The sequence below is a fragment of the Callorhinchus milii genome, unplaced genomic scaffold (genome assembly GCF_018977255.1).
Source record: "Callorhinchus milii isolate IMCB2004 unplaced genomic scaffold, IMCB_Cmil_1.0 Scaffold3, whole genome shotgun sequence".
Classification (NCBI taxonomy): Eukaryota; Metazoa; Chordata; class Chondrichthyes; order Chimaeriformes; family Callorhinchidae; genus Callorhinchus; species Callorhinchus milii.
In genome coordinates, this window is record NW_024704744.1 from 12,825,686 (window position 1) to 12,843,721 (window position 18,036).

An 18,036-nucleotide genomic window follows, 5' to 3' on the forward strand; every position below is an offset into this window, starting at 1 on the left:
ATTGTCAGAGGTACAGTCTTTCTGATGAGACGTTAAACCAAGGTCCCATCTGCCTGTTCAGGTGGATATTAAAGATTACATGACACAATTCCAAAATGAAGGGAGGTTCTCCGAGTTGCCTTGATCAATAATTACCCAGATTAATTTGCCATTCGCCTCGTGGCTGTTTCCAAATAGACTGCCAGATTTGACTACACAGTAACTACACTTGGCAGGAATTACTTTGGAAGCACTTAGAGAAGTTTTGACATTATAGGTCCTATTTATTGGATTATTCATAAGGAATCTTCTTATAGCCTTTTGAAGATTGATTTCAGATGGCACGCAAGATGTGTGTGGAATCATACAGAATACACAATAGATCACAGAGATAACTTAACATTTAGTGCATTTCTAAATGAATTTCACCATTTTGCTCTGATTAATTCAGAGATAGTCACATTCTTTCTCTGCTGAAATATTTTTTTACAACAATAATAATCTTCTCTTCATCGGTGAGACATCTCAAAGTGCTTCACAGGTCAATTGACTTTGTATTTTATGGGTGAAACACAGCAGCCAGTTTGCGCACAGCAATGTCACGCAAAAAACAAGGAGTGAGTGACAAATTTTATTTGGGGAATCATACCCAATGCAGCTGAAACCCTCATCTACTCCTTCGTCACCTCACGGAGACATCCTTACCTCTTCCCAAGAGGAGCTTTTTCCCCCATTAAACATTGTACTCCTTTATTCATCTCAAAAAAAGGTGACGAAAATACTTGGAATTTCAACTTAAAAAACTTTTGGATATTGTGTGCGATGTGAACCAACTGAGTTTCCAGGATATTTTTCTGTTATTGCTAGAATGCACCCAGTCCAAACTAAACAACTTACTACCTGTAAGATTCCTAAAACGGACTACTCTGTCCATCAGGACTAGCGCTCTGGGACGCTACCCTGCATGAGGGGTGCTATATAAATGCAAGTTGCTATTGTTGTTGACTTTCATGGTTGTCAAGTGTACATTGTTCACAAGGTTTTGCCTACAAGTGCACAGTCACCACACTTTACAGTGGAATCCTGTGAAGAGTTTTGAGATGTTTCGACAATGTGATAAGGGGCCCCATCAAATGTAACAAATATTATTATTTCTTATTAAGGTAAGTAAAGTGGGTTTACCATTACTGGCCCGCTGCTTTATTGTTAACATCTCTTCTCCTGATAACCTTGCCTTCTTCATCGCAGAAGTAGCTCTCGGGCATCCTGACAAGCTGAGACCATGAAAATGTAGAAAAATTAAATTAATCCGATTAGCCAAATGATATTAGTGGGGACTGAAATACTTTTTGCAGCGCAAATGTTTGTACAAATCCAAGTGTTAAAAATTTAATTTGTCATGATTTAACAATACGCTGACATATCATAATGCATAAAATCTATGATAATTGCCACAGATCATTATTTCTTAACATCATAAAACACAACAATTAAAATAATCATGATGGACATTTCTGCTAAATTCTGATATTACTGTTAATGATTTATTAAAGGCTAGATAAGTTTTACTAATAATATTGGGAACAAAACATGTAATTATTGTACATTATTATATATATTAAAATAGTTACTACCCAATATCTGTCACATAAGATGAAACTGTTGATGACATTGGTCAGTTGACATACTATATCACACATTTTAACCTCACACAACTACATGACAAGAATGCCTTGAATAAAGAATATCACCCAACCTGGTCCCCTTTAAATAAGTGCAAGTTGCTGACCTCAGATACTTCCTGGTGACTTGTTCCAGCTGTTGATTACCATATATATCAATAAATATATCCTGGTGCCTGTCCTAAAGTGGCCCTTAAAAACCGTAAACCTGTGAGCTCTTGTCCTGCCTACCTAGCCTGTCACACTGCGCTCCAGTTATTGTTAGTGTGAATGTGATTCTTATGTCAAACTGCTTCCTGTACCAATATCAACAACATAATCCCATCAGCCTCGTGAATAGGTTCTGAGTTAATAATGATTGCATGACCAAATTTTTAAAAATTACACTGCAATATTCCAAAACATGCTACTCTCATCCACATAGTCACAAATTTCACTCGTATGGATTAAGTAAATGCCTAGATAGAAATCACTTTTGGCTGAATATTTTCTTTCTTCTACGTGTGAAAACTGGATGCATACCGTCTTTATCTATGAGAACACAGACCATTGTAACTAGCTCCTAGGCACAAAAAAAGCAGCGTGGAGCGACCACAGAGAACCTCTAATGTTCCTCTCTCTGGAGTGGAAGTGCTGGCCTCCGCTCTGTGCTCCATCTCACCCTGACAACCTGGCTGAGTTTCAAAATGTCCCAGAATTGTACTACTGGGCAGTTGGAACCCACAAATACCAGTAAACTTCATAAAGTTTGCATTTTCTTTGTCAACACCCGGCACATCAAGAATTTCAAGCCCCCACCCCCACCCAGTCAGTGTCACCCGGAGAGGAAAAAACAATGAAAAAGGGGAAGAAAACAGGCTCACAGTAATTCAAGCCTTTCTGTATGCTTCATTGATAACATCTTTGGAATCAGAATCTCCGTAACCATTGCAGCCTTAACTTCGAGATAGTAGTTTCAAGAACGGTCCCCTAATTTCTTACCTGCGATGGGTAAGAAAACTGCCGCTTACATGTCCTGAGCCATCACACCCTGGGGTTGGGCAAGTCATTCCTTCTGTTTTCCCACACTTCCATGAGAACTGGGAGCCATTGAGGTAACCGTCCTTTTGCCTCTTTGCAGCGAGAGGGCACCCTGATGCACTGCGATGTGATGCGTACTTTCCAGTCACATGTCCTTGACCGTCACACCCAGGAACCGGACATCTTAAATAAAAAGAAACACTCCTCTGTTTAACTAGAAATAAGTAGTAATAGAACAACAAGATTACATTTGTACAGCACCTTTCATGTCGGGAGGACGTCCCAAGGAGCTGGACAGTGTACAGCATTTCAGACCCAAGCTGGAGTCAGGGGGGAGAAGGGAGAAGAGGGGAAGGGGGGTGACCAATGGCATGGTCGAAGAGGAGGGTCTTGAGGCGGGACTTGAAGGAGGCTAAGGAAGGGCGAGGCAGAGTGATTGGGGGATGGAATTCCAGAGGTTGGGGACAGAATGGCTGAAGGCTCTCCCGCCAATGGTGGGGCGGGTGGGTCGGGGGACGTGGAGCAGCCAGAGCCGGCTGAGCGGAGGGAGTGGGCGGGTTGGTAGGGGATTAGGAGGTTGCAGAGGTAGGGTGGGGCGAGGCCGTGGAGGGCTTTGTAGGTGAGGACCAGAATCTTGAACTGGATCATCTGAAGGATAGGGAGCCATTGAAGTTGGGCGAAAGTGGGGGAGATGGGGTCATGGAGTTTGGTGCAGGAGAGGACGCGGGCTGCAGAGTTTTGGATTATCTGCAGCCTGTGGAGGGAGGAGTTGGGAAGGCCGACAAGTTTGCATAGTCGAGCCTGGGTTGTTAATACGGTTGTTAGTCATTTGGCGTCTCGCTTTCTGGGAGTAATTATCCCTCAAAAAAAATATTTAAGTCACTCAATCCACGACTGTTTGTGGGACACTGCTGTGCACAAGTGGTTTCCATGTTTTGCCCCAAAAAGCAGTCAATTCACTTTACAGTATATTCTGTGAAGTGCTTTGAAACATCTCAATGACGTGATATATAAATGCAAGTATAGGAAAAGAAACTAACCCATGGAATATGAAAGGATGTTTCAATTACAATTGTTACTGTGATTTTAAAAACAATATCCCAAATGTCTGATGGATTTTTGCCTTTATCTGAGAAGGTAATATTTGTTTCCTAAACCGATGTTTAACTTTTATGTGTTTTCATGAACAAGGCTGGTTATGAATTAATATGTTTGTGTAAAACGAAATAAATGTTTGAACCTCACTATTTGAAGATCTTATGTAAAAATTGTTTGGTGCTGAGTCAACCCACCTCCCAGTTGATGTTGACCACAGCTCAAAACTATTCAAATTGAAACTCTTTTGTCGGTATCACTCAGATACCTCACCAAGAATGTTTGCTTTGGAAAATGGGAAAGAATCATTCTAAAGGCCTGGTTATCCAGGCAGGGCGAAACCTTGGGCAAGTTTCCTTACTCCACACGCCTAATAATAATCCCTCCAAAACCAAAAACAATAATAAATTGGTCATTTTCAATCTACGACTGTTTGTGGGACATTGCTGTGCGCAATTGGCTGCCGCGTTCGCCCACAAATATACAGTCAATTTACTTTACAGTATGTTCTGTGAAGCGCTTTGGGACGTCCTCCCGACGTGAAAAGCGCTATATCAAATGCAAGGATTATTATTATTATCACTCCGAGTCATTATGCTACATAAAGGACCCTATATGAATGCCGGTGTTTGTTCGGGCAGATTAATAAAAATAATCATCCTTGCATTTGATATATGCCTTATCACATTATCAAGATTGAGGTCGAATATGGGGTTATTTCTAAAAGGATTGCTTACTAAGGAAACAGGAAGAGCTTCATGCCATTCTCAAGGAATGTCTGCTCCAATGCAATCTACTTTAAGTGCTCTGGGATGCTGCCCTGTGTGAAGAGCGCTATATAAATGCAAGTTGTTGTACTTTCAGATTATAGTTCCCCCCCATAGGGAAGGAGGGAATGACAGGAGAGTGCAAATAACTGACAACAGAAACCAGGTCAAATTAATCCAAAAAAGAGAAAGAAGAGTACAATAAATATATAAGATTAGAAAACTAATGATTACAAATAATTGGAAGCGTGGACAGGAAGAACAGGAGTCATCGTGCTCAGCTGAACAATTAATTGACTAGACCAGGGGTTCTCCGTAACATCTGGGACTGCGACAGAAATGTGAAGCCATATCCTGACCACGCACAGTATAGCTGGCAGCACTCGGAGTCCCAGTGTCCCATCTAGACCTCAGTAAGATTGATGACTGAGGTAGGTGCACCTCATCTGACTATAATTGGGAACCCCCAGGGCAGAGCAAAAGAAAGCTAGCTTTGCCAAGATTGCCTGTTACTGATTTCTGGGTGACCAAATTCTATTCCATTGCTCAGTGTTACCTTTCCACCTTGATCTGCAGAGGTTTTTTTTTCGAAATATCACAGAAACGACCTGGTGAAAAGTGTAATTTTTCTGTGGAAAATTATTTATGTTTGAAAATAGGCTCACTTGTTTTTTAAAAAAAAGAAATTCTCTCTAACTGAGCTATTACTTTCTAAACACGTTCCAGGTTTGTGAGGTAAATCAACCTGAGAGTAGTTTGGCATGACATTCATAATGAGGGCAATATTGCCTGTTATGTTACCAGCAATATCCTCTGACACATTATCAAGAAATAAATACTCCGGCTGATTACAGTGAATCCCAGTACTTGCAGGTCGCCTACGTATCTATTTGCATACTGCTCTGTGACCTCTGTGATCTGCTAACCCCATACCGGCCTGTTCACTCCCTCCATTTGGCAGACTCTTGCCTGCTCCACATCCCGTGCCCTGGCCACCCCACAATCAGCAGTCAGCCTTTCTGCCTCCACCCTTTGGAACTCTATCCCACACTCTTTGCCTTGCCCCCTCCCTTCCCTCCTTCAAGGCCCATCTCAATACCTTTCTCTTCGACCGGGCCTTCGGTCACCCTCCTACTCCAACCTTCCCTGCCCTCCACCCCTCCTGATCCCAACCCCCAGCTCGGGTGCACATCCTTGACTGGGGAGCGCTTTGGGATGTCCTCCCAACGTAAAAAGAGTTTCACAAATGTAATTTGTTGTTGCTGTTGTTATTGCTGTTCTTTTGCTGGTGTCTTATGAGTACAGTGATGAGCAGATATGTTCTCGCAGATGATGGATTCCACTCTCCTGGAGCAGTCTCCCTTTTTGTGGTGCAAGGGATAGGGCCCGGTTGTGACATTTCAAGCTGACCTTTGATTATGTGTACCTAGGTTTCTGGTGATATTGCTCTTTTGAATTAACAATGTAAATTTTGTTATGACTAAATAGCATTGAGGCAAGAGATTATAATTTGCACCCCGTTCTTCTGTGCTGTGTTTATTTTACAGCTTGACTTGGGTTGTGTTTGTGTTTGGCCAGGAACTCCTATGAAGCTTAGCCAGGACATTGTCTATTAATATCTTCACTAAATAAATAGCAATCTCTAATACCATTTCACAACAAACAGGCCTAGCTTTTACTGTGTTTGCTGAAATTATTAGAAAATTATATTTACAGCGAATCACTATAAATGCACATGAATGCAATATTTTGGTTGACGTGTTCTGTTCAACAATATTGTATTCTAGGTCAGGTTCTTTTTCTTACTTACAACTAACACATGATCCATCATATTTCTTTTTTAATTAAATATTTCTGTGCTGAATTTGCTGTTAACGTGAAGAGTACCTGTACTTACTTGATAGGTTCTTGATCTTCTTTGTCATCCTTGCTTTGAGCTATTTTGATTCCACTTTTCTTTGCTCGGGGGCAGCCTGAAAGGCTATAGAAATATATATATTTAAACTATGGTCATTGCTCTTTTTCGCTCCCATATATGTCAATTTGGGGGTCAAATCTGTGGTATCACTTCTCAGATTTCTTAAAAAGAAATAGGTACTTATGACATTCTAAAACATGGAATGTGCATTTGATGTCTCAGAAAATAAGAATGACACATTTCTTATGAACAAATCTGATAAGAAATATTGCAAATTAGACCGCAGTATGAAATAAAATAATAAATAAAGCTACATGCACCACCACAAATATGTCAAACAATCACTCATGTGAATTTAGAACTTTCATATCACGTTTTTTTCGTTAATTTACCCTTATTCCTGACTCCAACATTAAAGATACCAGCAGGTTTTTTTCACTTGAATAGTCAAGTATTAGATTTTTCCACAGCTCTATGAGGTCCCCTCTTCTCTCAAGACTGAAGAGCCCTAGCTTGTCTAATCATTTGCCAAAGCGCACAACATTTTCAAGAAGGATGAGCTGTGGTTCGCAATGAGGGCTTTCCTCACTCTTGACTTTCTCTAGCGTCCTTAACAAAATACTTTAATGATCTGCACATTGGCTGGGTTACACTTGCAGACCAGTGTTCACACAAAGCAGAAAGATTAAGTGCGTTTCTCATGTAGCCAGCAGGTGGTGCTGAAAACAAAGTAAAACTAGAAAATTGTCCCAAGGACACCATTTCCCCAGAATCACAGCAGGAGCTGGTATTTAAACATCCATTTAGTGAACAAGAAATATTTGGGATGGGTAGACATTTCGTAGGTATTTTCCCCCAAATCTCGTCAGACACAGAGCTTAAATATTTTCATTCTCTGAATAAAATTTTAGTTTTTTTTGGAATTGATAAAAAATACTTGATCATGAATTATTGTATGTAATTAATAGGCATTTTCCCCTTAAAAAAAACTCAAACATTCCAGCTTTCTTTGTTTTCTGTTTGTTTATTCTATATGTATTTCTCTCCCCCTCTTTAGACAGCCCTTTAACATTTCCTCACTGGTGAAGCGCTTTGAGGCGTCCTCCCAACATGAAAGTGCAATGTAAATATAAATTTCCCTTTTGAGTTGTTGTAAATAGGCAGCTCCTACACCCTAGCAATGCCACTGTAGATTTTTTTCTGCACGGGAACAGTCAGTGCCTTTTTCCTACATGACACAAATGGGGTCGAGAACCCAACACATAAGGAATATGAAATACACTGCACTTTAGAAAGTGCAAGAGTGAGAAAGAATATTGCAGTCCATCTGGCTGAAACCTCAAAGTCAAAAGCTATATTGCATCAAGGCAGAGCTATCAGGCAGGGCAGTTTAATAAGTTCAAGTAAACAGTGATCTCCGAATAAGATCATTGGCAATTTGTTTAGCTTCAAGGCTGATTAGGAAACATTTTTTTTAGAAAAGCCCCTTTGTCGGTGTTGTCAGTTCACAGCATTTTCTTTTGAAAGTGTGAGTGGGCTCTTTCAGCTGTTCTCCTGAACTCCGAAAGAGGATGCAAGAAAATAGTTGTCGTCTGACAGATGATCCTTCTCTCATCTCTGGCTCTCAACCTCTTTCTCCTTCAAACCTTTCTTCTCTTTCTGTATCAATAAAATATGAATTTGTGTCTCTTGTTTCTCCTTATCTTCATATATTCTGAACTTTGCAACTCTTCCTCCCATTCTCACGATGACCCCACACTCTTACTTTAATGTAGTATCGGGTCACGAGGATGTTACCAGAGATTAAATAATAATAATAATAATAATCCTTGCATTCGATATAGCACCTTATCACATCTTCAGTATGTCTCAAAGTGCTTCACAGATTGTACGGTAAAGTGGAAAACACGACACCCAATTGCACACAGTGGTGTCCCACAAAGAGTCATGGATTGAGTGACCAAATTATAATTTATTTTTTAAAAATTCAGACAGAGCAAATGAGAGCTATAAGGAGAGGCTGGAGAGGTTTGGAATCTTTTCGTAGGAACAGAGAAAGTTCATATGATAGAGGTGTCTAAGATAATGGAAATACTATGTATTATTTACTTGAAGTGATACTGTATGCAAAGGCCTTTAGATTGGAAAGACGTCTCCTTCCTGTGATGCTGGCATATTTCGCCTCTGTTTCCTTGAGCTGTATCGTACTGAATAACCAGAAGCCCTGCTGGCTCTAGTGTGAGATAAAGAAATCATCATCATCATCATCATCATCTGTCTTGGCGTCATGGGAAGGTAAGTGGTGACCCTAAAGCAGAAGATCGAAATGTAAGAAGTCTCTGGTAACTTCATGCCTTTCTTCGCAACAATCATGGTCCCCTTCTTCTTAATCACATGATAGGGAGTTATGAACTTGTGCGGTTGTAGATTGTTTGCAAGCAGAGTATCCCCAACTTGAGGTGAGAGTCCTTTGACACTCTTGTGTCCATTGGGGTATCTTTTCATCTTCTCTTCTGCAGTTCCTCTGTCACTCTGATAGATCTCTCTTCTCCCTTTGGGCGGAGTGTGAATTCTATTAAACAATGTCATTGCTGATGGAGCACCAGTACACTGCTCTGTGAAGTCATTTGGTAGTTTCTCAGAAACATATAATTTCTGACAGAGAGCTTTCACTTCTACCGAAGTGTAAAGAACTTTGTTCAATTTTTTTCATCAATTTCTACTCAAGATGATAAGAGAGATTGGGATCAAATAGGGCCAAATACTCACTTAATTTCTTCTTTCCAGATAACCCACCCTTATATCATCCCATAGTGGTATTAAGTGTCTTCGCCTCAATCATTCTTCCCAGTAACCTATCCCAGCTGTTGATTACCCTGTGGAAAAGATGTAAACTCATAAAGAAAAACTTTATTTTGTTTGTTTGTCCTAAAATGCAAACTTTTGACCATCCAGCGTCTTGGGATGAAGTCCCGATATGAAAGGCACTATATAAATGCAATTTGTTGTTGTTGTAAAATTGCCCTTCAGCACCCTGAACCCATTCCTTCTTGTCCTGCTTGTCTTGGTGTAGCCCAAACTATTATTCCGTGTTTCCTTTCTTGACTTTGCCATTGCCTGCGACCAATGCTGAATTATCTTACTATCCTCGAAACAGAGCAGTCAGCAAACAAGGCAAGCAGGTGCCCATTGCAAGGTGAGCCGTTAGCACTTTTATCGATCATTGGAATGACTTGCGCTGACCAAAGGATTTTATGGAGTTCTTTCATGACAGGAGTAGCTGAGACTGTTGTCTGTGTCTTAAGTTCTGGAAAGCTCAACTATTCATCGATTGGAAAGTATCCACTAATAGTGAGGCCACAGAAATTGATAGTCAGTTGTAGTTCTATCTCCTGTAGTTCTGGTTTGCAATAGTCAATCATTAGAGGTTGGCAGGGGAGATACTTCTAACTTTTACATAGCTGTCAGCATTGAGGAACCATAATTACCTGGATTTAACTACATCTTGGGATCCTTTATGGGCTGGGGCAATGGTGCAGCAAGTATAACCTCTTTGAAATTGTCAGTTTGCTGCCACATAGGAATAAGTCACTCCATTCAGGTGCAGTTGGCTTGTCTTTCACACAATAAAATGCATGTTTTGATGCTATATTTTCTGAAAACATCTGTGGTGCTTGTTTTAATAACTGCATCTAAAGTCTATCTCAGACTTTTTGTAGTACTACCTGGAGACAGAGTTGTGTTCATTAACGCATCCAATCTGTTAAGGTACAATGTCATTTCCAGTCACTAACTAAAGACTAGCCGTGGACGTGAAACCTTTCCCCATACTGCGTTCAGAACAATGCTTGGTCCCAAAGCCGATCAGAACATTTTTGTTGCTAAAGCCACCCATGGTCACTTGTGGAATGTCATTTAAGTGCCGTAAATTCCGGCATCAACTTGGTCTTCCAGGGGATTTGCTTGAATTACATTAGTATTGTATGCTAAGCCTTGGTTTGACACCTTAGCTGCTCAAGCTGATCATGGAATAAAGGATGTGTGTTGTCATTATCTGAGTGATGCATGAAAAGTATTATACATTTGCTGACCCATATAATCAAGTGTGGAATGTTTTGTAGTCAAGTTTTTCAGATCAATGGCTCCAGGTTGGATTTCCAATCTCAATGGTCTTTTCTCACTGTGGTTTGAATGGTGATTCTCAAAAGCAGCAAATGAAAGCAGGTCATAAGAGTCATTGTCAGACCTGATTCTAATGGAACACTTTTCTTTTAATCTTGCATTCTCTTTCTCTGCTGGCTGTGTTTTGCCTGAGTTCACCAGACTATTTTTTCTTTCTTTTGCTCGTTGGCTTTGTGATGTGGTCTCAGTTGCTAAGGTGCTACATCTCAGGAGTCTTTTCTCATCGACTTTATGATCTCTTAGTCTGTATAAGAAAACTACGTGAGGGCTTTAAGCTTTGAAGGATACATTCTTTACTCCCTGCATCCACACTCTTAATCTCCTCTGTATATTGCTGGAAGCGACTCATTAGAGCAATTCAGAGAGGGAGGCCTGATTTATGTTTGCTGCACCAAAATCACATTGGTCAAGAGAGGGGGTGGAAGGTGAATACCTCTGGGGAGCTCTGAACATTAGCAGCAAAGCACATATGCAGAGTGTCATTAACCTGTGTGTCAAATGACAAATCTGGTATGTGACTGGCCCTTTAATAATATGTAAAACAATCCCTTAAATTGTTGTTTTAAGGCACCATTTTTGAGCAGGAGCCAAATTGATTTGCACCTCCTGCATGTACACTGCAAATCATTGTCCAGACTAAAACACCTCTGAAATTGTATTGCAGTCGACCTCTAGTGCAAAATGTCTCGAGTGTGACTTTATACCGTGTTTTTCCAACAATTAGGCACAACTTTCATATGGAATCAACATGTAAATTGAAGTATAAGAAAATTGAGGCAGTCAAAGGCAGATAATCTCCTGTAATGTACATTCCTAACTGCATCCACATTTAAGTTGGAAAAACTATTGCAGAATTTTAAAGCAACAGTACCAATATGCCAGGCATTTACTCTCATCATTCCCAAGGCATTCCAAGGCACTGGTACTTTCAGTTTTCAAATTCTGCTTCAAGTCAGAAATGCACAAAGTGTCATAAATTGATGTTATAATTCTATTTATTGTTGTTTCACACAAAGTACAAAGCAAATACATTTTGAAATAGCAGCATTTAAATATGTCATGTGTATTAACAAACTTCAGAAATACTGCACAACTAATAACAAAATCCAACACTACGAATGCAAAAAACTTTTGATTTCAGACATAAGCTGTTCATCCTGTATTTCTTCATTGAAATATATTTTTGAACAACTGCAAGTTATGGAGATATAAGGATATCTGATTGAGAACTCGAGTCTCCACAAGTTGTTCATTTGAATTAAAATGACACAGAAATCGAATATTAGATTTTAAATAAGAAACCCTGTTTTGTCACTAGAATCTATCTGCGTGAAATAGAAATAAACCATGGTGAAAAACGTTATAATAATAATCCTTGTCTTTGATATAGCGCCTTTTCACGTCCACGAGACATCCCAAATCACTTCACAGGAAAAAGTGAAATGATTGTACATTTTGTGGGCAAAACGCAACAGCCAAATGCACACAGCGGTATTCCACAAACAGTTGTGGATTGAGTGACCAAATTATTGTTATTTTTATATTTATTTTTTTGAAGGATTTATTATCCCCGGAAAAGCGATCTGCCAATCGACTAACACCCCGAGTTGCTACTTACTGCTTAGTAAACAAGGGGTAAGTGTGGAGTAAGGAAACTTGTCTAAGGCTTTCCCCCGTTACTAGGTTAAAGAGAAAACTTTGCTGACATTTGGACAGAAATTCCCACCTGGGTCTAGATTTACTCCATTAACATAGCATTTCAGAGCATTTGTCAAATTCTTAAATGCAGTCTAATTTTGAAGGCAGTTTTCTGCAAATTATTTTCACAACAATAGAAAATAGACTTCAAAGCTAAACTGAATTTAACAATTTACCAAATTCTGCATATTCTAAACAGCTACATTAATTGAGTAAATAATTGCTTAGGCAGTGGTTGGATAGCACTTTTGCTGTCATGCAAAAGTATTATTGGTGGTTTACAAAGATTAAGGATGAGAGTGATTCAAACTGCAAAGAATCAAAGTACTGAATTGCATCTCAAGGGCATTTGACAATAAACTAAAAGAAGTTATTCCAGCCGCATATAGTTCTCTAGTGAGACCATATTTGGAAGTGGATTCCTGTAGCTCAGTGGTTAAGAGCACTCGCCTCGCAAGCAAGAGACATGGGTTCCATTCCTGGCAGGGCAAAACCTTGGGCAAGTTTCCTTACTCCACATGCCTGATAATAATCCCTCAAGAAAAAAAACAATAATAAATTGGTAACTTCGATCCACGAACGTTTGTGGGACACTGCTGTGCACAATTGGATGTTGTGTTTCTCCCACAAATACGCAGTTAATTTCCTTCACAATGTATTTTGTGATGTACTTTGAGACATCTAGAAGACGTGAAAAGCGCTATATCAAATGCTAGGATTATTACTATTAAGGTTCAATTTGAACCCATGTTCAAAATAGCCAGCTTGTGTTAACCATGGTCAATACATGGGCAGAGGTGCCATCTTTCAGATGAGATGTTAAACTGAGGTTCCGTCTGCCTGCTCAAGTGGCCCATAAAGATCCCATGGCACTATATGAAAAGAGAAAAAAATCTAGAAAGTACATGATCAGTCTTCGAAACAATGAATGTTTTGAAGAATAGATGATGTGGAGGCTATTTAACTTGGATTGTCAATGTAGAAAAAGGGGACGTGACTATAAAAGTAATACATCATTGAGAATGATGAATATTTGGAGCAGGCTCTTGGCAAAAGCTTTTAATAATATTCCTTGTATTTGATATAGCATCTTATCATAGTGTCAAAACATCTCAAAGTGCATCACAGGATTTACTGTGAACTGCTGTAACTGTATATTTTGCAGGCGAACAAAGTATATTAACTCTTTCAAAATATTAATTCGATAAATATCTGGTTGGAATAGGATGAAAGGTTACAGAGATGTATTTGATTAAATCAATCTATCTTTGAATACAATATTCATGTGCTGCTATGGGTAGCTGAGTGGAATCTGTGCAAAGAAACAGCCAACATTGATTATTAGAGATGTAGTGATATCTAAATATTATAGATTTTGCTTCATTATAATAGTCACTACACTTTACAGGATATTCTGTGAAGCGCTTTGAGACATCTTGCCAACCTGCGCCCAATACCCTTCAGAATTAGATAAGCAGGAATGCTTCCCTCCATGGAGAGAGTACGCATTCCATTCCATTAAGTAACTGTGGGATTTCCATGTGTAGGTGGAATGCTATCCAGAACCTCATCAAATGCAAGGATGCACTACACCAAATGCAAGGATTGTTATTATTATTTTCTTGGGGAGAAGGGAAAGTGGGAAGTCAGGCAGAAATTTGCAGAACTTTACAACGGAAATTAAGTAATATGGGATAGAATTTATATTTTGGTAGGTTTATGGCCTTTCCTTATTCCATGCTTTCCTATGTTCTTAAAGTGATGAAAATTTATGAAAAGTAAAACTACGACTGTTCAGCTGATTTCAACCAGGGCAGGAATTGAGATGCTAAAATTGGATCCCATGCAGCTCCTGTTAACTTTGCAAGCCAGAGCCCTAACCGGTAAGGTGGTTCGAGCTAGACAAGTATAGGGAAATGCTTTCAATAATAAACAATAGTGTAAACTTTTACAATACAAAATACAATTCAAAATTGCAGTTGTAGAACACCTTTCACGTCGGTAGGACGTCCCAAGGGCCCGATCTGCCCTACCATCGGTGGCCGGGCTTTCAGCCTCTCTGCCCCCACATTCTGGAACATCCCATGATCCCTTTGCCTCGCTTCCTCCCTTGCCTCTTTCAAGGCTGGTCTCAAGACCCTTCTCCTCGATTGTGCCTTTGGTCGCCCTCCCACCTGTCTGCCTTCCCTCAACCCTACACCACTCTTCCCCCATGCTCGGGCCCCGACACCTGACTGATCAGCTCTTTGGGACGTCCTCCCGACGTGAAAGGCGCTCTATAAATGTAATTTTGTTGTTGTTTAGCTGGTTAGACTCCAGCAGTACCCCAACGCACACTTTGGGATCTGCAAGCCTTGGCTCTTGCCAACCTGTGCCCAATACCCTCCAGAATTAGCTAAGCAGGAATGCTTCCCTCCATGGAGAGAGTGAGCATTCCATTCCATTAAGTAACTGTGGGATTTCCATGTGTAGATGGGATGCTATCCAGAAAATCACACAAGAACATGAGTCTTGGCTGCAATGCTGCTCCCCTTTCCCTTCCCCCCATGGCTTACTGGTGAATGATCTTATTAGTCACCTCTCACTTTCATTTCAAGAGAAATAAATTACCCACTGACGCTGTTGCTGAAGGTCATCGGGGAAGATATTGGTACAGGATGTTGAAATCTGGTGCTAATATTATATCCGATGACTTCTCTAGAACAATAAATCCTTTTGCAAATATATACCAGCTAAGTTTTATTACTAGTCATCTATGAAATACAGCAAATCTGAGCCAGACCTTATATATAAAAATATGGGTGAGCAGGTGTCTAACACATAATGAAATCCACCATGCTTAAGAGTATTCAAACCAGCCTGAGAATTCCACATATGTATGCCACCTACCCATGGAAATTTCTCTGTGCCTGGAATGGTGTGCACGCTCTCACCCTATCAGGATGCAACCTGCTTACCTAATTCCAGAGAGTATTAGGCACAGGTTGGCAAGAGCCAACACTTGGGGACCCCAAAATATGCGTTCAGATGCTGCTGGAGTTTAACGACCAAAAACCCTACAACGTTGATATTGTTATCCGGCAAGCTTTCCCGCTATTTTTACTTTGAAGGCTCTTTCGTCAGAGATTGAACAGTTGATGAGAATTGTCTGCTGATAGTGTGGCAGGTGAGTCCTACCTGCTGGTGCTGGAAGAGCCCTAACTAGCAGCAGTTGTCCAACTATGCCAAGAGTTGGACAAGCCTTGTGCTATTTGCAATCCTTCTTCCCTTCACCTGTAGCTCTCAGCAGGCTTGCTGTTCTTTGTGTTTCTAAACGTCTATTCATGTCTTGTCTATTCATTCATCTCCATTTATGTCTTGTTTAAGTGCTCTGAGACGCTACCCTGCATGGAGGGTGGTATATAAGTGCAAGTTGTTGTTGTCTATTGTCAAATATTAACAGAACTGAAATTCAGCGCTGTACTCTCTGATTTCCTTGCTCGACAACAAAAGAGGTCAAAAGGGGAAGGCAAGCCTATGGAGGCTTGGCTATGTGTGCAGTGTATTGAAGCTTTCCTGAGTCTGGCTATTAAAAAAGGCATTGGTGGCATTTGTGGCATTCAACAAAAACTTGTGAGTAATTTGTTACTGTTTTAAGAGGATTGTCACTCTCTTAAGAGATGGTGGAATCTCTTTCTGAGGAGCATGGTGGGACATGATAAAATATAAAAATAATCCTTGCATTTGATATATAACACCTTATCACGTCTTCAGATGTGTCAAAATGCTTCTCAACACATACTGTAAGGTGAATTGACTATATTTTGTAGACAAAACTCAGCAGCCAATTGCACACCGCAGTGTCCCACAAACAGTTGTGGATTGAGTGACCAAATTATTATTATTATTTATTCATTTTGAAGGGATTATTACCCCCATAAAAGCGATCCGCCAATCAACTAATAATCAAGTTCCTACTCACTGCAAGGTGAACAGGGGCGTGTGGAGTAAGGAAACTGGCCCAACTTTTCGTCCTACCCGGGAATCAAACTCAGGTCTTCTCGCTTACGAGTGCTCTAACTACTGAACTACAGGACTCATACAGGATATGATTAGACTCTACACTGAGACAAGCCACTGTGGAGATGGAAAGGATCCATTCTCCTTTCGAGTTCGAGGAACATCAGACATGTGCCTCTTTGCCTGGTACTTGTGAATGCTTGTGTGCAGGCTTCCCCACGGTCTGCTCCCCTTAATTCTTGAAATGAAATACCAAGACCCTAATGCACATGTGAGGGCTCTATTCAAATCTTCTCCTTTGTGGTCACTCAGAGTTTTGCTCATGCAGTGTCTTCTGGTGAAGTTTTATCTCCACAAGGCACCATTCTGTTTGTTCCATTGTAGTCTTGCAGGACATGTTGATGGAGGAAGTCATGGCTCTCTGTGGATAAGACCCAATTAACTATTACTATATAGTCAAGTGACATTCATTACAATCATCTAATAGCACATAAGAAACAGGAAGCTGGAGTACTAAATTGGGCACTGTTTGCCCTAGGTCCTGGCCAACTAACCTAAAGTTTGTTATTGCACCAGAATTCTGCTGAAGGATTTGGCATGTGGTTCCTTTATTATAGATACAATGGCAAAGTGTAACCATTATTACCATGGGATTTATAGCATTTCATAATGTGATATCACATCTAACCCATTACAAAATCCTGCACATTTCATGCCAATATAAATAATTCTTGCCAATTTAAAACATTAATGCTTAGAGAAGTATACTTGAAATTTTTCAAACCACTGTAAATAGTTTACAGAAATACTGGAGAAAAACACCATGAATATGTCTATTCTGTTTGACCTAATGAAAACACTGGATCATGAAGTAGCATTGTAAACAACAGAACGAAAGCTTACCATTTCATGCATTTCCAGATGTGCCTTTGCCTCCCACATCCAGTTCTCTCAGGCTAGTTACATCTTTCAGGACAAACAGCTGGGAGGATATCTTCTGTCTTCATTAACTTCTCCACCTGAGGAACCTTCTCCTTCTGAGAACCCCTTTATTCTGTCCAGTTTATCTGACACTGATTCCAATTCCCTTTGTAGTCTGAGGTTACAATGTACATTTAGATCATGTCTTATCATGCCTGCTCAGCTTTCTATGAGGATGGAATATTCTTTTGTTGCCCAAACCTTATATTTTTATATACCACAATAACTCTCCCAAGTCAACTTGGTATGCACTTGATGAAATGCTTCTTTCTCTTTCTATTCCTTTTGCACTTCACATAACTACACAGCACAGTGCACATATATTACAATCAGTCTCATTTCAAACTTATGTTGTGGCACATTTGCAAAAATTTCTGATAGACAGCATCAATTTCCCCAAATGAAAATCAGACACAACCATCAAACAACACAAGAGGAATGTTCATATGACATTGCACACACACACACACACACACACACACTGGAGGAGACGAGACCAGAGACACTTGTCAGATTGTTCAAGGAAAAGGTTGTACAATGCTTGATTACATCTTTGATTTGCTTTCTCAGAATTCCTGTTGGTTAAAAATTACTCACTGAATTAAAACGTTGATACTTATAAGAAACTTCAGGGATGAGAAAAGGTCATTGAGCCCTCTGAAGGTTATCTCTGCATGGCAATAGCTCTCCTGTCAGGCACCTTACTGTATTTTGA

The 18,036-nt window shown here is 40.0% G+C and overlaps 1 protein-coding gene across 1 annotated transcript in view; it reads right to left on the minus strand.

Annotated features, from left to right (window-relative positions):
* LOC103185964 (myelin transcription factor 1-like protein) overlaps positions 1-18,036 on the minus strand; it is a 178,796-nt gene that overhangs the window by 20,442 nt on the left and 140,318 nt on the right. Inside the window, exons 17-19 of the mRNA XM_042333467.1 lie at positions 6,441-6,524; positions 2,643-2,864; positions 1,162-1,253 (exon numbers count right to left, since the gene is read on the minus strand). Of these exons, the coding sequence (XP_042189401.1) occupies positions 1,162-1,253; positions 2,643-2,864; positions 6,441-6,524 (398 nt within the window). The remainder of the gene's footprint in view (positions 1-1,161; positions 1,254-2,642; positions 2,865-6,440; positions 6,525-18,036) is intronic.